General features: G+C 44.4%; 1 protein-coding gene across 1 annotated transcript in view; it reads right to left on the bottom strand.

The window, feature by feature from the left end:
• Nucleotides 1-676: 676 nt before the first annotated feature.
• The window catches only part of LOC147629263 (cytochrome b-c1 complex subunit 6-1, mitochondrial-like), a 57,915-nt gene continuing 39,146 nt past the window's right edge, over nt 677-19,445 (bottom strand). Inside the window, exons 3-4 of the mRNA XM_086812526.1 lie at nt 1,230-1,319; nt 677-1,003 (exon numbers count right to left, since the gene is read on the bottom strand). Of these exons, the coding sequence (XP_086668652.1) occupies nt 971-1,003; nt 1,230-1,319 (123 nt within the window). The 3' untranslated portion in view covers nt 677-970. The remainder of the gene's footprint in view (nt 1,004-1,229; nt 1,320-19,445) is intronic.

Genomic DNA, 19,445 nt, shown 5'->3' on the forward strand with positions numbered 1-19,445 from the left:
GTGCTCGCACAAGGCTTGGTTAGCTCCCCACACAAACGTAGTTCACACATGCAATGTTGAGTACCTTGTCTGTCCTCATAGTACCACATCATCATCATGCAACACGTCCTTAATGTTGAGTGCAACATCACCACTCAACATTGAGTGACAAATCATACACACCCCATCACCCACGTTGCAAGCCAAGTGTAAGAAAGTCAATTTGTCTTACAAAGTTGCTCATGAATAAGGCATTGTTTCACTCTATCTCCATCCAATGAAAGCAAACAAAGCAAAGCAATGACGCAATTGTTTGGGACGTATAGCTGGCTCAATAATTAACAATTCAATGATTATAGTTTAGCCAACGAGATTTTTTTCCTCCTTCACGTACCTTTTACTCTGATGGTTTATGAGTGTCCTAAACTTATTTTGAGTCTCCCACCCTTCTCTTGCAAGTTTAATACCTATTTCAAAAAGGCCCATCGTGTCTAGGCTCATCTCCCCATCAAGCAACCTTCCGGATACACTTGGATTTTTCACCACAAAAAGGGGGAGGGGATGGGCACCCCCACCCACCCTACATAGTCAAACTTGAACTTCTTAAATTTTTAGAACTCTTGAGCACACATTCTTGAAACATAGGCAGGCTCTTGCCCACCTAAGAGGTCATGAGTTCAAACCCTAACACCTTGGAAGAAAAAACAATATTCTTGAAACAAGATAGACTAGGAGTGGCAAGGACAAAAGTGGCTGACCATACAAAAGTAGACTATCTCCCTAGTCTATATTCTTGTCACGAGTAAGAAAATTTGTCAACATTAAATGGTATCACAATTCCAAGGAAAATTTGTTATGGCAACCGATAAGGTTACGAGTTCTGAAACATGGCACTCTGCCAAGGGAGGTAAAAATAAAAAAAAGTCCAGTTTATTTCAAGTAGAATGAAGTGTCTACCGAGTCATTTCAGCACTACAACAGCTTCTTTACTTCACTTTGTGGAATTGAAGAGCTTCGGTGCCACCTGAAAATTTCAGAGTAAGAATCACTCTCTCTCTCTCTCTCTCTCTCTCTCTCTCTCTCTCTCTTCATGCGCGCACTGGAAGGGAGGCGGGCACAACGGCTGGCGCATGCACGCATGTGTTAAAAAGCAAGGGAGCGTGTGCATGCATGTGTGTATGTGTATGTGTATGTGTCTGTGTGGAGGAAGCACCAACAGAAAATGGCATGAACACAGAAATCTGACTTACAATTTTGTCAATGCAAGCCCAGTAGTCAAAATATTGGCCGGTACAATGTTTATGCCCAGTTGTATCATCTTCAACCCGCTTCACACAAGCCTGACACAAGCCACCAGATGACACATTACAAAATGTCACACAACTTCCTACAACAGGATGTGCCACGTTAGTATCTTTATGCACAGTTTAGCTGGTAAGATTGGTTTTAGTAACCCTCTGTGAAGGATTATGTAATAACAAAATTTACAATTCTGCTGCCTGCTTCCATTTATGATTTTACTATCTGCAACTGCCCAGCCATTGTTAGCATTCCTGTACATTGATAACATCAAACGATTGCATGCATACTACTGAAATTCAGAGTACCTTACCGTGCACTCGACAATCTATAAGAGAGGAATGGAGATAAATCCAAGACATTAGCCTAAGCTCAACCAAAAAAGGATGAAAACCAGAAGGGAGCAGCAAAGAGAGCATGCATATATTTGGTTTACCAACGTGCCATAGTTGTCAAAATGTCCCAACAGAATTGCTACCCCCCCCCCCCCCCCCAAAAAAAAAAAAACATTTGAAAACAGAAAAAAAAAAGGAATTCCAACACCATGTCATAGGGATTAATTGCATATAATAAATACCACAAATGCGAAAGCAAGATCAGTTATGAGTGTGCAAGGTTGCATGAGAAAAAGCCAGTTAAAGGCACGCCGTGATGACAGTGGCATGAATGCACATAATGAGAATTAGGCAGGGCATTATTTTCCTAAGGCTTAGCATGCAGGATGTGAAAGTCTATCAATGCCGCCTTTCCCAACTCTCCAACCGCGCATAATGAGAAAATTAGCAGGGCATTATTTTCCTAAGGCCAAGCATACAAGATGTGGGTGTTTATCAATGAGGCCTTTCCCAACTCTCCAACCAACACTTTCTAACCTTGTTTTCAAGGGGTTGGAAAGGGTTGGCTTGCAACTTGGGATGCAACTTTCCAAGCTCCCAGACAACAGTGAGAACCGGGTTGGGACCTTGCAATAGAAACAAAAAAACATGTTCACGCCTACGAAACATCCGAAACATTTCTAGGACGAAATGTTTCTAAAAACCTGTGAAACCTCTCAAAAAAACAGTTTCGCCTGAATTTTATACAGTCAAAGAATTTATTTTTTTGTGCCCATTTGATTGATTCTAACCCTATGCCTCTTCTTGCCTATTTTAGAGTTCTTTTGCAGCCCATTGCTCATCCTTGCACCCCTTTGCTTCTTTTGCGCCCCTTGGCTCTTGTTTCTTCAGTTTTCTTCTTCCCCCTTTGCTCTCCTCCAAGTTCAATCTCTCCAAAATTTTCAACATCTCCCTATTTTTCTTGATTTCGCACAACGCCAGGCCATAATTCCAGTGATTATACCCATGATGTATGGAAAGACACCATTCTAATTCATAGATATGGTACTTTCGGTACAAAATGCATAGTTTGCAAGTATTGCAATGACACGTTTGTGTGTTACTTGTATGAGGACACATTACACGTGGGAGACCAAGTTATGAGCACATGGGTGCTTCATGACATTATAAAGCTGCCACCAATGACCATACTCTTTTTTAAGCTTTGATATATTTTTGTGATTTGAGTTTATAGTTCAAACATTGAAGTATTATGTTTTGGGATCTGGATTATTAGAAATTAGTTCTAAATTTATGTTCTTCAAACTTCACTATTGACTCTTGAGACTTTGCATCTTAGGAGTTTATGCTTTGGACTTTCAACGTTTCAAGCTTTCAAACTCATGAATCATTATGTTTTTGGTCATCTAAATGAGTATAATGGTCTCTAAAGGCTCTAAGTATGTGCCTTAGAAGGCTACAAGACAGCCCTTGGGCCACCCAAAAAGGGGGGCATGGGGGTCTTTGGTGCCCCCAACAAAAGGGCAAAAGTCTCGGGCAAGGTGCCCAAGGGGGCTGTTACGTCCCAAGGCTAATCAGGGTTAAGACCTTCAAGTTAGGTTAACTGTAGCCTAGGAGTTGGGCGTAATCCTCCTCATCTCCAAGTTTCCTTCCAATCGAAACCTTTCTCTGATAAAAGGAAAAAGTGTGAGAAACTTTACTTCAATAGCTGGCTTGGAAGGTGGACCGCTTTTTTTGGTCTGTCGAAGTCAACTAATGCTCACAACGTAATATAAAATATGCTCCACCATAAGTACAAGGACCGCCGAGTGAAGCCAACATGGGCTGATTTCCAGTATGTGTTTAAGACACACTTTGTCTCTGTCAGTAGACTGAAAGAGATGCTGAGAGTTGGACTCCTTAGGAGCTTGTTGAGGTTGAGGACTTGTCTTATGTTCCATATGAGCCAAAAACAGCGATTGACTTCAAGGAAAGGCAACTTAGAAACCCTGAGTAAAAAATTAAGTGGAAAGATAGGGAAGACACAGAGGAGGACTCAACTTGGGAGACAGTTGCTAGTTTACATCATAGGTTTCCAGATTTTATTTCCAACAGTGCAAACGTCTTAGGAGGGGAAGTATGTTACGTATCTAGTACTAATCCTCAAGATTAGTGGTGTAATCTGACAAGGTTAGGGGAGCCCTAGGATTAGGAGAAAGCAAGCTAATATGGGCGGCTAAGGTTATTATTAATGTCATGTGCATCCCCCACTTGGATGCCACGTAGACATATCTGTACAGAAGGTGCGGGACCTGGGATGGAAAACTAGTCTCATGTAAGCCCAGTCCGGGACGAGTCAGCTAGGGTTCCATTCCAGTCGTCCGAGGTCAGGTGTGCATTGTCCTCCACATGAAACAGTGCCAGTCCGCGCTGTGAGTCTCCCTCTGGAATGATGTCAGTGGTTTTGTGTATATGGTATGATACTGGATGCCAGATCACTGTGTAGACAATTAGGGTTTGCATATAGGAAAAGGGGCTAGCCCATAGGGCTACCCCAAGGACAAATATGGGCATGGGGGAGGTGTAGAACCACCCCCATAGGGGCCAGGAAGGCCTTGGCTGTGCCCACCAGCCATGGGATGGCCATGGAAGGGCTGTAGGACAGCCCTAGGGCTCCTGGACAGGCAGCCGACATGGTACACAGCCCTAGAGGACTGTAGGCCAGGTGTGGGGCAGCCCACACAGGCTGCCCAGCAGCCAGAATGTGAAGCGCCTCATGGCCAGCAGCTCATTTAGGTTATGCGCAGGAATTCTTGCATTTAATGCTGATTTTCTGGTCGTGGAGTATTTTTCAGACAGCCGACTGGCTTTTATCCAGCCGACTAGCATCACTGAAGGGTATAAATACCCATTGCATATTTCAGTCCATTCATCTCATAATTCACCAAGTGCTGGGACAGCCTAGGACAAGCTAACGCAGAAGGGGTGAAGGATTGAAGGTCAAGGGCAGAGATCTATCTCAGCCACGAAGGTTCAGGTTCAATCTTTTATTTCAATTTTGCATCATTCTAATAAAAGCAAATACACCATTCGTGGTGGGGGCCCTACAGAGAGTATTCGGGACCCAATACTATGTCCTCTTCTCCCTCTCTCTCTCTCTCTCTCTCTATTTTTCTGCACATTTACATTCAGTTCTGTGCGTTAATTTTCGTCGCGACAAGTGTGTTGTTTTTCTGAGCATTGAAGTTACCGATCTCCCCCGAAGCTTCCGCATGTTACAATTAATAAATCCATGTGTACTAGCTGTTTATAACAAGATGGTTATTTATAGCAACAGTGGACACTATATAAGTGAAACAAGGGTTATTCTCGTTAGGTCGGAGTTCCACCAAGACTCTGGCCACACATGTGGCAGAGCATAGATCGGCATGCCAAAGGCCTCTATGGAGCAAACTAGCACGGATCAGAGGGAGTCATACCTTAGCCCCTAGCTCGAGGGTGGTTCGAAGCATAGAACCTACGATTGGGAGGTGAGCTAGCTTGCAACCCTCTTAGGGTGTTTGTACTAATCGCTTGTGTTTTGTGTTTAGGAGATCCATGGGGTTGGGTAACATGATGATTGGACATTCTAATCACCAAAGGCCATATGGCCATCCCCACTTCCTACCCAAGCTAAGATGGTGAAAATTTATGTAAAACAAAAATAGGTTAAATCCATATGTGCCAAAGGGATGGATATCACTTGAGGGGGAGATTGGTGGAAAAAATCAAGTGACACCCATCTTAGAGGGAGCCATTGAAATGCCCATGGTGTAAAGCCTAAAACCTTAGAAATGAAAGCTTGTAATAACGAGCCTAAAAAGACTGCACATTAGAGTAAATCCAAGCAATGTAAAAGCCAGTAAAACATCAAGAACATCCACATCTATGCAAGTGGACAAGCACCTTCAATACTAGCCACCAATGTTGACTTGGAGTACATGAAAATGGCATCTAGATCCACAAATCAAGGGGAGCACTTTTAGCACCTAATCATGCTTAACATTGATCTAATCCTTGTATCCACAAGCCTATATAAGAGGCATGAATATAATGCCCAATAGGCATGTCATTATCACCATCTTGCTCTCATTATGCTAATGTGAAGTTCTTAATCATATCTCATTAGTCATCGTCTTTATATTAAACCATGGCTCTAATTCACTATGATCCTCCATGATTAATCCTAGCTCATTCCCATCAAGGACATATATACCTAGATGAATCCAAGAACATGGCAAAATTCACCTTATAAGAAAGTGCAATTTAACCTCACGGTAGTCATCCACAAGAAAATAAACCACCAACTCCATCATGCATAGTATAGACTAGATGCTACGACATCCCCGCTAACGTCATCAGTGCCCAATAGTAGGTGTAGAACTTGGTATTAATATACACACACACTCCACGCACACAAGAGCATACATTTATACAAAGTTCTGTGTAGTGAGTTTTTGTCAAAGCTCCGGACATACAGGACAAACTCAGCCATAATGAAGCCTAGCACTAAGGATCATAACGAATCGAAAGAATTATTACAACAAAAAGGTAGTTGATAGGGCATATGCACCACTAAAAATAGAAAGAATTAACACAATATCAACTGGCTGCAACTTGAACAAAAACTTCACAATGTGAAATTTGCATGTCCGCTAATACAGCATAAAGGTATACCTAGATGAATCCAAGAAGATGCCTAAATTCAAGGACATGTCCACGTCACCCCACTGGAACATGTGCACATGATATCAGGTAAACGATGTGTCACATAAACTACAGCAGTGAAGAAACCACCAAGATCACAACACGTGTCGATACGCTCCCACTTGCTTACAAAATTTAAACTCTCACTCAGTCAAAAAACACCATCACAAAGATGAAAGAACATCACAAAGAAGCCACTATGTAGCCAAAGTCAATCAACTCACTGCTGATCCACCAAAATTAGGCACACATGCCCACTTTTGCATGACACACATGGTTGCTTCTTCCCATGCTTTCACATACACACAGGTTTATTACACCGGTTGTACAATGTTTTGTTGCACACTAGTACCCAACCAATTGCAAACATCACACAAATGTGCCTTAATGAGCCTATATGTTGGGGTAAAGGCATTATGCCCACCCTTGTAGTGTGTACAAGCCCATAAGTTTTATAGTACATAGTACACTTAGTACTTTTAATGTACTAAGTGCACTATGTGTACTAGAGCAAATATACATGTGTGATAGGGGAGTCACACACTCATATACTTGTGAGTTGACTTATCCCCACATGTCTCTCTCTCTCTCCCTTCTTCTCTGTGTGTGTCTCCCACATGAAACCCTAACTCTCTACAACTGAGCTTCTTGAGCTCATTCAACTGGTATCAGAGCCACGGGCAGCTGAAACGCGAGGAGAGAAGCCAGCATGAAGAGAGGGTAACGCCTCTCTCATCCTCACACTGTCGCGTGTTGCAGCCCCTTCGCTTCAGCGACTGGGTATCAGGTGGTACGACCCCTTCGCAAGCGGCGCAACTGCACCACAACAGCAGCAAAAAACTGCAGGAGCCCTTCCAGGGGACCCTTTCGCTCGCATGGGAACCGCCCCTTACTACCGCGAGCCAGTGCTGTGGCTGAAGCAGTCGAAGTCTTCGAATCCATCGAACCCAACTCCAGACTGTCCAGGATGGCGCGTAACAGCATAGTCGTGCTCTACCTCACGGCTTACAATGTTGCGCAGGCATTTGGCTGCAGGCCGCGCGCAAGCAGTCCATCGACGGAGCCTTTGATACTGCGGGGGACCTCATTCGCCTTCTGCAACTAGCAGCATTCCTGGAGGTTGTGCATGCCGTCTTAGGCATCGTTCCCAGCAAGGTGCTTCCCGCCTTACTGCAATGGGGAGGTCGGTACCACTGGATTGCCGCTGTTGTCTGCAACGTCAAACAGGGTAAAGTCGCGAGGTACCGCCCACCTGCACGAATACAGCATCCGTACCTGCACAGCATCAGCACACAAGTCAGCAAATACGACGCCCCCCCCCCTTTCTACAACAGAAATAAAAAATTTCAGAGGTATTTGCTTCAATTTTTTGGGATTTGCAAGTCCATTATCATCAATTGGGCAGGTACAGGTCCTAATGGCTCAGATTTGAGCACAATTGGCAACATTGGGTGACATTGGTCACATTCCGGGTCAATTGGCAGAAAATTGGGTGTTAACATTTGGGGCTTTTGATGTAATTGTGCCATTGGGCATTCATACATGCTGTATGATGTGAGCAATCTCACATTCGGGACTAAATTGCAGGAAATTGGAGTGCAAATCAAAGGGCTTTTGTGCCAATTGGGTTGATTTGCATGCAGGCACTGGCATTTGATGTTTTGGGCAATGTGTTGATGCCTGTCGTCCGGGACTGTTGTATGCAGTGGTGGGGACTGTCAAGGTCTGATTTTCACTCATTTGGACAGCCAGGAGAGCATTTATTGCTACTGTACTTGTTGGTACAAATTTGGTACAACTTTGTACGAGTTTTGGCATGGCTGTACATTGATTTGAGTGAGGAAAAGGCTCATTTTCAGCTGTTGTACTTGCCGGTACAGATTTGGTACATCATTGGTGAGCACTTAGTACTGTTGTACAACATTTTGGAAGGGGAACAGAGCACATCTAAGGTGCTGTCATAAATCTGCAGCAACCAGATTTTGGTGATTTTATCACATTCAGTGGGAGGAGAGTTGCATTCGTGCTTCCGCAGTGGGAGATAAGCTTTGGGAGAACGACTGTGAGCACTTTGTGTGCTTTAGTGCAGTGTTTGCACATCTTGCAAGGAGTCAAGCATTGACTGTGTCAAAGGTTGCATATTGCTATGGCAACCACACGTGAGAGCTCTTCATTGCTTCACATCAAGAAGCTTGAAGGCTCACATAATTATGACATTTGGCAAACCCAGTGCTATAATGTATTGCTCCAGAAGAAGCAGCACAAGCCCATCAAAGAAAGAGGTGTAATGCCCGCTTCTCTTACTGCTGAAGAATGGGAAGATATGGATGAGCTGGCAAGATCCACCATCATGTTGTCTGTGTCAGACTCTTTACTTTTCAGCATACGTGAAGAGAAGACAGCTTGGGGAATGTGGCAAAGATTGCAGGACTTGTATGCCCAGCAAAGTGCCTCAAGCAAAGCGTATTGGTTGAAGAAACTCATAGGTCTTCAAATGAAGGAAGGGGCGTCTATGACAGCCCATCTAAATGAGTTTAATGGTGTTGTCAGCCAGGTCATCAATCAAAAGTTGGCAATGGACGATGAGTTCAAAGCCACCTTTCTCTTATGCACTTTGCCAGAGAGTTGGGACACATTCAGGACAGCCACTAGCAATTCAAATGCTATGCTGTCATATGCAGATGTGGAGGGTGCTCTCCTTCAAGAGGAGATGAACAGGAAGAACAACTCTGTTGGAAAGTCCAATGCAATGAATGCACGTGGGAGATCCCAGCAAAGGGGTAAAAGCCAAGAACGGGGAAGGAGCAAGTCCCGCTCCAAAAAGGACTTGGAATGCCATTATTGTGGCAAGAAGGGACATTTCAAAAAGCAATGCTACAAATGGAAGAATGATCAAAAGGAAAAGGGCAAAGGAAAAGACAAAGACAAAGATGAAGCCAAAGATGCAAAGCCAAAGGGCAAAAGTGGAGTCAAGATTGAAGAAGTCAATGTGTCACATGCAGGTGACAGTGAGGATGAAGTCCTATTCATGTCTTCACTTGATGCCCATTCACTCCATGCAGGAGATGGTCATGGTATGTACTCGTGGATCATTGATTCAGGTGCTTCCTTTCATGTCACAGGTTGCAGAGACTTGTTTGTCAGGTATACTGCTGGCAATGAAGGAGTAATTTATTTGGGTGACAACCATGCATGCCAGATTCTTGGTAGAGGCGATGTGAGGCTTGTGTTTTCAGATGGCTCACAGCTTATGCTCCATGATGCCAGGCATGTGCCTGAGATCAAGAAGAACCTGTTTTCTACTGGACAGCTTGATGATGCTGGTTATGTTACCACATTTGGAGGTGGAAAGTGAAAGATTAGTAAGGGCTCACTGGTTGTTGCCAGAGGCTCTAACGTGGACACTCTTTACTTGATGCATGCTAATGTTTGTCACCATGCTAATGTAAATGCAACCGAGCTGCCGGAAATCTCTATGTGGCATAGCCGGTTGGGACACATGAGTGTCAAAGGAATGGAGCAATTGTCTCGTTTTGGTTACTTGCCTTCTCTAAAGTTCTCAAGTTTTCAGTTTTGTGAGCATTGATATGGCAGGCAACTCCAGTGCCCCCACAAGAAAGCTCTTGGACAGAAAAATGCTCAGTTAGAGCTTGTGCATACAGATGTATGTGAAATGCCTCAGCTTTCTTTGGGAGGGGCAAAATATTTTGTGTCTTTTATTGATGATGCCACACACAAGGTGTGGGTTTATCCTCTTCGTTTGAAGAGTGATACATTCTCAGTGTTTGAGAAGTTTGTTGCTCATGTTGAGAATCAAACTGGCAAAACACTGAAGGCTTTGCGTTCCGACAATGGTGGAGAGTATATGTCCAAACAATTTCAGGACTTTTGTGATGCTAAAGGCAGCAAGAGGGAGCTCTCTTCTCCTTATGATCCTCCACAAAACGGGACAGCAGAGAGGATGAACAGGACCATTCAGGAGAAGGTCCGTTCTATGTTGTCACATGCTGCGTTACCTCATGGTTTTTGGGCTGAAGCTGTTATGACAGCCGTTCATCTTATAAGCAGGTCACCTAACACGAGGCTTGGTGGGAAAGTGCTAGAGGAAGTATGGACAGGGAAGCCTCCGTCCTACAAGCACTTGAGAGTGTTTGGTTGCGTTGCGTACGTGCACATACGCAGGGAAATACGCACCAAACTTGATCCTAAGCCTCACAAATGCATATTCCTAGGATATGGTGACAGAGGTGAAATGGGGTATAGACCATAGTGACAGGGGGACGGCGGGACGCCCACGTGGGACGTGGGAACGCCGTCCCAAGCAAGGACACTTGCGTAACGGCCAAGGGACGGCCAGGGGGATGGTACGGACGGGACGTGACCAGGGGACGCCCGTCCCCCAATGTGGGAACGGGGGGACGTTGTCATTCAGGGACGGGGACAGCTGCAACGGCTACATTTCCAGTCTTTTTTTTTTCAAATAACGGCTATTAGCCGTTGGCGGCTGACCGTTTGAGAGTTTGAGAGAGAGAGAGAGAGAGAGCCAGCTGCCATATACTATATAATGGGCTGCAAGCTACTCCTCTTCTACTCAAGCCTTCCAAGACTTGAGTTCCTCTCCACCATCTCCCTCTCCTACTCAAGCTTTCCTCTCCACTATCTCCCTCTCCTACTCCACCACCTTCCTCTCCACCCTCTCCTACTAGACGACTTCAATCTTCCCTCTACTTCTTCTCCTACTCTACCCTCTAAGCTCTCTCCACCCTCTTCTGCTAGAGTGCCGTCCCCACCCCCCCGTCCCCGTCCCCTGGTAACTATGGTATAGACTTTGGGATCCAGTGAATAGAAAGATTATACGCAGCAATGATGTCATTTTTTATGAAACATGCATGTATAAGGAGCCTGCAAGGCAACAGGAGCCTGGCAGAGTCATCTTTGATGATGATGGACATCATGGACAACAACCAAGGGCTGTAAATCAACCATTATAGCAACAAAACCAGCCCTTAAATGGTGCTGAAAATGGTCCAAATGGACAGCTAGAGATGGCAAAAGATATTCCTATGGATATCCCGAAGTTAGAGGAGATACCGGGCATGATCTTTCAACCTTATGGCATGGAACAGGAGCCACCAATAGGTGATATGCAAGCTGGACAGCAACTTGCAAATGATGATCATTGGGGACGGAGGTCCACAAGACCCTCCAGACCCCCTGACAGGTTTGTTCCAGGAATTGACTACTTGATGCTCACTGACTGTGGGGAGCCCTCATGTTATAAGGAGGCTTTACAGAGGGCAGACAAGGCTCTTTGGGAGCGTGCTATGAAGTCAGAGATGGATTCTCTGCACAAAAATGGAACATGGAAGTTGGTGCATTTGCCTACAGGCAAGAAGGTTTTTCCATGCAAGTGGGTTTACAGGCTCAAAGTCGAACCTGATGCAAAGCCAAGATACAAAGCCAGGTTAGTGGCTAAGGGCTTCAAGCAGGAATATGGTGTGGACTTTGATGAGATCTTTTCTCCAGTGGTCAAAATGACCACACTTAGAGCTGTATTAGCTTTGGTTGCTCATGATGATCTGGATTTGATTCAGTTGGATGTGAAGACTGCTTTTCTTCACGGTGATCTCCATGAGGAGATATATATGCAACAGCCAAAGGGTTATGCAGTGAATGGAAAGGAGAAGCTTGTATGCAAGCTGAAAAAGAGTCTCTATGGGCTCAAACACGCACCAAGGGAATGGTATCATAAATTTGATACATTCCTGAAATCCTAGGATTTCAGGAGGAGTGACATAGATCACTGCTTATACACCAAGAAAGCTTTGGATGGCAGTCTATTGATCCTCATCTTGTATGTTGATGATATGTTGATTGCCGGGAAATCTCGTAAAGAGATGGATGCCTTGAAGAAGAGGCTGCATCAGACCTTTGATATGAAGGATTTGGGTGATGCAAATCACATTTTGGGTATGCGGATACTTCGGGACAAAAATCAGCATGTGTTGTATTTGTCTCAGAAGGAATACATTGGCAAAGTTTTGCAGAGGTTCAATATGGAAGGGGGGAAGAAGACTAGTACTCCTTTGCCTCCATATGTGAAACTCAATGCTATGGACAGCCCATAGTCGGATAGTGACAGGGCTGATATGGCCAAGATTCCGTATGCTTCAGCTTGTGGCAGTCTCATGTATGCCATGGTTGCTACCAGGCCGGACATTGCATTTGCAGTGGGAGTGGTTACTAGATACATGGCCAACCCTGGCAAGAAGCATTGGGAAGCAGTGAAAGGTGTCATGAGATACCTGAAGGGCACACAGGATATGTGCATCTGCTTTGGCAAACAGGATGCATTAGTGCATGGTTACACGGATTCGGATTATGCCGGTCATCCAGATAACCGAAAGTCTACTACCGGTTATGTGTTTACATTCACAGGAGGTGCTGTGTTATGGATATCCAGGATGCAGAAGTGCACTGCCTTATCTACTACAGAGGCCGAGTATATTGCAACCACAGAGGCTTGCAAGGAGGCATTATGGCTATCTCGGTTAGTGGTTGATTTGGGTTATACAGGGGATATTCCATTGTTGCATTGTGACAGTCAGAGTGCCATCCAGCAAAGAACCCTATCTTTCATGCAAAGACGAAGCATGTGGATGTGAAGTATCACTTCATCAGAGAGGTGATAGAGGACAAGCTGATTCAACTTGTCAAGATTCATACGGATGACAACCCGGCTGATCTGTTGACAAAGAGTTTGCCTCCAGAGCGGTTTGCTCATTGTTTGCAGACACTTGATGGGCATTGAATGAGGCCAGTTTCAGCCTTGATATGGCCTTGTATATTATCATGTACATGCTGTTTTTTTCTTTTCCTTCATTTAAGGGCATATTGCCTTTAAGTGGGGGGTTGTTGGGGTAAAGGCATTATGCCCACCCTTGTAGTGTGTACAAGCCCATAAGTTTTATAGTACATAGTACACTTAGTACTTTTAATGTACTAAGTGCACTATGTGTACTAGAGCAAATATACATGTGTGATAGGGGAGTCACACACTCATATACTTGTGAGTTGACTTATCCCCACATGTCTCTCTCTCTCTCCCTTCTTCTCTGTGTGTGTCTCCCACATGAAACCCTAACTCTCTACAGCTGAGCTTCTTGAGCTCATTCACTATACAACCTACCAAATCACTTAAATATAGCCTAGCCACCAAGCAAAACCACCACAAACAGCAGTCGCTTGAGGCAGCCAACGATGATGACAGAACTATGGATGGCGACAGACATAGCAATGGACGGAAACGTGCTACAGCAACTTTCTTTCAAAAACACGGCCCAACCCAGCCAAGGAAGGTCGCTCTGATACCAAGTTAAAATTTGAGGAGCTTGAATAACTCTCTCGCTTAGATTCATACAAACGACCCTGCAAAGACTTCTTTCTCATACATATACAAGAAGAGAAGCTTACGCAAGCATAAAGATGAACACGATGGTTTCACAAAGCTTAATCACATAGTTAACCTCATAGTTGTCACGGCACGAAAATACAATACCGTACGATACAATATCGTACGGTATGAAATTTTCGGATACCGTACAATAAAATACGGTTTTTTTTTAACACTTACACAGAACATGGAAATGTCTCTCTCCTTGTTGGATCTCCCAATTGTCTCCAAAAAAGAACCTACATGGTTAATGCAATACCAAAGGTCTCCCAGTGTAGCGTTTATGACTAAGGGACCGTCCTTGCACAAATACGTGCAATGCATCCAGGGTAATAGGTTTAGGGACTGCTTCTAGATCAAAATGGCCATGTCCAAATCTTCTCCCTTGTACATAACTTGAGAATTTGACTGTCTAGCCTACCTATACCAAGGATCTCCAAGTGATGTAGCAAGATTCTCTCATCCAGTCTACCTTGCCAGATTTTTTAGGTCTCTCAGCAACCCCATATGGAATAATGAGTGGACACAAAAGTTGCGAAGTATTGCGAGCATTTGGGATCTTCGTTAAGCAAGATTTCTATATTTTTTTAGCATTTGAAATTCTCGAGGTGGGGGGAGATTGGGGAATATGTGTGTGTGTGTGTGTGTGTGTGTGTGTGTGTGTGTGTGTGTCGTACGATTTCGTACGATGCTGTACCGTACGAACCGTACGGTACAAATGGGTTCGTACCAGTACGAGAAACAACTATGGTTGTGACCTGAAAACGTGCCTTACAAATTACAAGGAACTTTCTCTATTTATAGAGCAACATCTCTCATCAGCTCATGATGAAGAGAAAAAGACTCCTCGAACCACTCTATGCCTTTGCATGAACACTATCTTGAGCTTATCACCACTCGGACCTAATACTAAGATTTGAGAATTAATAAACTTAATCTTAGAGTTGCTCACACCAACCATGATCAACCTGTAATTCTCAATAGGGCAACAGCAACCAAGGCATCTGGCTCACCACATAAGATGTGGAGCAACAAGACCAGGCAACCCTCATGTGTGTTAGAGCATGCACAAGTGGAGGACAACTGGTAATCTTTCATATGCATTAGTAGATAGGTATGCATAAGCAAGATCTAAGTCAAGATCCAAGATCATTATTGTAAATATTCATGTTTTGCACTATACAAGATTAGGGGTACATCTCTCGTCTTCTGCACATTTGCAAGATCAAGAAGATTAACATTAATCTCCCGTGCTTAGCATTAATCTATGTTTTAAGTCTTCCACTACATCACTCATGAGACATAAATGAATTGAGTTTTACTCAATTTCATAATAAGTTCCTAGACTACATTACGGATAGATGTGAGCATGATGCACTCTACTCTGAGGTTTGGAGAGCAATTAAAACAAGGGGCCCCATAGGAGAAGCATCGAAGATGGATGCTAATCCTGCTGAAATTGCATCCAGTGTGAGGGCAAAAGGACGAAAGGACCAGATGTACGAGAGATCAGAGCAAAACAGCACAGCATGAAATGGGTGAGTGAGTGTAAATATGACAGTGAGTGAAAATATGTACAAAAGGTGTTAGAATTATGCATCTCAATCAGTGTTGCCAGGCGTTTCTGAAACGGCAGGTATGAAACGGGTTTCATAAGTTTTGAAACGTTTCATAAAAGGTAAGAAACGGGTACAAAAAGGTTTCATACAAAATAGAAAAAGCATGTATATTTTTAACTTGAAATATACAAAAGAAAAAACTATTGACATAACTTATAAGAGACCACATTGAATTCATTTCAATAAAAACAAAAACATGTAAGATATGATGATATCACAAATCACGTGGGTGATGACTAAACAGAAATCATAAGGGATCACCACGTGGGTGATGAGTCATGACTCAAAATCCAAGATCAAAATAAATAACATGTCCAAAGTTCAAACTAAATAACATGTCCAAATAAAATGATGCTGGCAGCTAGCTGCTATCTGCACATCCTCATCCTCATCCGCATCCGCATCTGCATTCTCATCCTCATGCTCATCTGCATCTTCTGCCTCTGCAGCCTCACTCTCAAGGTCACTGCCAGTAGCCGAGTCCTCAAATGCCTCATCCTCTAGAGGTGCAGGTGCACCACTAGTACTAGCCTCTCGAGAAGATCGTGTAGTGCGAGCCGGAGCCATGATCTCCTCATAGAGCATAGAATAGATGTCTCTCTCCTCCTGAGGAAAGGAATGTCAGGAATCTCCTTGCACTTCATGATATCAGGAAAGGAATGTCAGGAATCTCCTTGCACTTCATGATATCAAAATCTTATCTGGATTCACTTGGCGAGGCTCAATGGGATGACCCTTTTGCTCTAGCAATCGAAGATTGCAATGACAAAAGACAAGCCTCTCCAATTGTGCTGTGGAGAGTCTGTTTCTCTTTTTCGTGTGAAAAAGAGCCCATGTACTCCAGTTCCTCTCACAAGGCCCTGAACTGCAATCCTGGAAGAGAACTCTCAATGCAATCCGTCTCTACATTGTACAAAAAAGAATGTTAAGTTAGAGTCAAAAAGAGAGTAGCATTTGAATGTAGATTTTGAAAGAATAGGAGACAACCATACAAGATTCAAGAATCAAGAACCTTGCCAAGTTGGGTGTCCCAATACCGTATTTTTCTCCCACCAAGACACTGGCTCCAACTGTGTCTCCTTGAGCAATGCAGTAACTCGCCCAAACATATGGCTACCGTTGCGGTAAATGAGAAGCTCATCCTCGAGCTTTCTCTTAAGCTGGATATCACCTCCCAGTCCCACCAACTTGGTAATGTACTCGGTCCATCTTGACTCTAGCTCCTCATTCCTCCAAAGGGGATGCAAAATGTGAGCAACAACATGGATTGGCCTATGAAACCAATCCCAATGCCGATTCCAGATCTCCTTAATATCTTGAACTCTACATGTGACATACATAAGAGATCAAGATTTATAAAATAACTTATAGGAAGACTCAAGAGAGAGACTCAAAGACTAAAGTTAAAGCCCAAGGGTGAGCACCTGTCAGGCGACAAGGTAGTGCAATCATTGAGAGCTTCACCAATTATGTCCATGAATTCATAAAGCAACCCAATGGTACTCCCCTCCATGTCTGTGAGCCGAAGGACACTATACATGGGTTGAAGTGCCTTCACAAGTCCCTCTGCATCCTGCCACCAAGTATCTCTCGTGACCATACGAGAGAATGCTACAGCCTTGGGCTTGTCTTTGTCCTCCCATGAAGTCCATTCACGACACACAACAATGCGCAATAAGCCATGTCGCACTCTCACTAGTCTCTCCACCACAATAAACATACATGCAAACCGAGTTTTGGAGGGCTTTACAAGCTCAAAACCTTTGGCCTCTTTGTGACAAAGTTCACCGTGCTAGATGCAGCTGAAAATACATGGCTAACCCAATCAAGTGTCATGTGCACAGTCTGTATCTACCGTGTGCTACACGCACACAAGACTAGCTTCGAGGTTTGGGGAAGCTTGGAGCTAGGCAAGCTGATTAGCGAGCTGAGTTAGGGATAGACTAACGGGCGGACACCCAAGTATGGACGGGCGGGCGCCCAAGTGTGGACACCCGATGATCGACCAAGAGCCTATAAAGAGGTGGCCAAGGTTAGTCATTAGTCATATAGAGTCTCGCGAGATTTGTGAGAGCTCTATGGTCTGGAGCCTGGATCTAGTGCAGACGTACACCTGCTTTATGCAACCGAGGCCGGCAACAATCTCGAGGCCCGCAAGGGTAGCTTCGTGGCGGTATGGGACGTCGCGAGGTAGAGACTGGTCGGTATGTCAACCTAGTTAGCTCAGCTCGTGGCTCGGCGGGGACAGCCAAGACTGCGGGCATGCCCACGACTGTCATGGTTGGGAGGTGAGCTAGGCCTGCATCCCCTTCTTGTTTATTTGTTTGTTTGCAAGTTTCGAGTCTTGTACCAGGAGCGTTCTACGAGGAGATCCTATGGGGTTTTGACATTGGTATCAGAGCGTGCCTCGTGAACGAGCAAGTCGGTAGGTAGAGAAGATGAGGTCGAAGAAAGGTATGTGTCCAAGAAGCTTGCTGTTTTGTTTAAGCATGCTGCTGTTTTTTCAGATAGTATGTGCTTTTTCATCAAAGAACCCGTGATGGAGAAGGTGGTCTAGTAGGGTTGCTTTGTTTTGCAAGAAGAAGGCTAGATTCGGTGTTTGTGCAGTCGCACGAACTGTTGAGAGAAAACAGAAAAAAAAACGCATGTTTGCTTTTGGTTGAAAGCGAGAGAGAGAGAGAGAGAGAGAGAGAGAGAGAGAGAGAGCTGCGAAGAAGGTGATCGTTGGCAGTCGCGTGCTGGTCGTGGGCTACCGGCTGTTGGAGGCACACGCATTAAGGCGGCTATGCCTACGTAGGCAAGCGCCTACACCTACGTAGGCAGGCGCCTAGGCCACGCTGACAAGCCTACGCCGGCCTGTGGCCAGGCCTATGCGAGGCTGGCGCAAGCACAGGCAGAAGCGAAAGCACCGACAACCACGGTCGGCGACGGAGCAGACAACCACGCATACTTGAGTGTAGGCGGCGCCGGCAGAAACAAAAGCGCCTGTAGCTAGATCCGTGACAGCAGTAGCGCAGGTGACGAAGACAGGCTGGCGGCGCTAATTCCAAGGAGGAGGGAGGGAAAACCAAAAAAGCATTGAAACGCCGATTTGGGCTATTTCGTTTTTTTTTAGATTAAACTTTTTTTTTAAGAGTTTAAAGGCTCCCTCTAAGGTTTAAAGGTGTGTTTTTTTTAAGAAAGCAAAATATATATATCCATATTATATATATATATATATATATATATATATATATATATATATATATATATATATATATATATATATATATATTTTAAAAACACACAAAAGCAAAAGCTCAAAATGCTTTTGGGGAAGGTTATATAAACCCTTTAAGTGGGCTTCTTGCCACACATCTCTCAAGTTTTCAAGCTCTCAAGCTCTCAAGTTCTCTAGCACTTTTCTTGTGCAAGATCGAATTTTCTCTCCACTTGCCCTCTTCAAGATGTCGACCCAAGAATCCGAGTTGGAGCCCCTTGTCGAACACGAAGGCTTGCCGGCTATGGAAGATACCGATGCCGATCTTTTTGACGATTATGTGTCAAAATCAGATTTCCAAGAGTTCAAAGTAGCTCTCGAAGCTTCTTCTTCAGAACGTCACGCACAAATCGCCGCCCAGATGCAAGCTTTGCAGAACTCCATCTCTCTCTTGACCACTACCCTATCTACTCTTTCGGGTATGGATACCTTGGCCTCTGCTTTAGGCCCCAACATTACTCCGGAACCGTTCGGGGGCGAGCAAAAGCAGCGTACCAAGGAGATCGTGGACACTTGGCTACATAAGTGGCAGGTCCATTTTCAGTTTCATCCATATGATGATGGAAAAAAGATCCAGTTAGCAGTAGGTTTCCTCTCAGGCAAAGCTTTGCTTTGGTGGAAAGAACTCAACCCTAAGCCAATGACTTGGGCACAATTTGAAGACGTTTTCAAGAAGGAATTCCTCAAGAAAGAGGATGATTATGATGTTGTTGCCCGGTTTACAGCTTTGACCATGACCTCGCAGCACCTCACTTATGAGGTCTACCTCCAGAAGT

Source organism: Cibotium barometz, chromosome 18 (genome assembly GCF_041138505.1).
Source record: "Cibotium barometz isolate CiBa-2024 chromosome 18, ASM4113850v1, whole genome shotgun sequence".
NCBI lineage: Eukaryota > Viridiplantae > Streptophyta > Polypodiopsida > Cyatheales > Cibotiaceae > Cibotium > Cibotium barometz.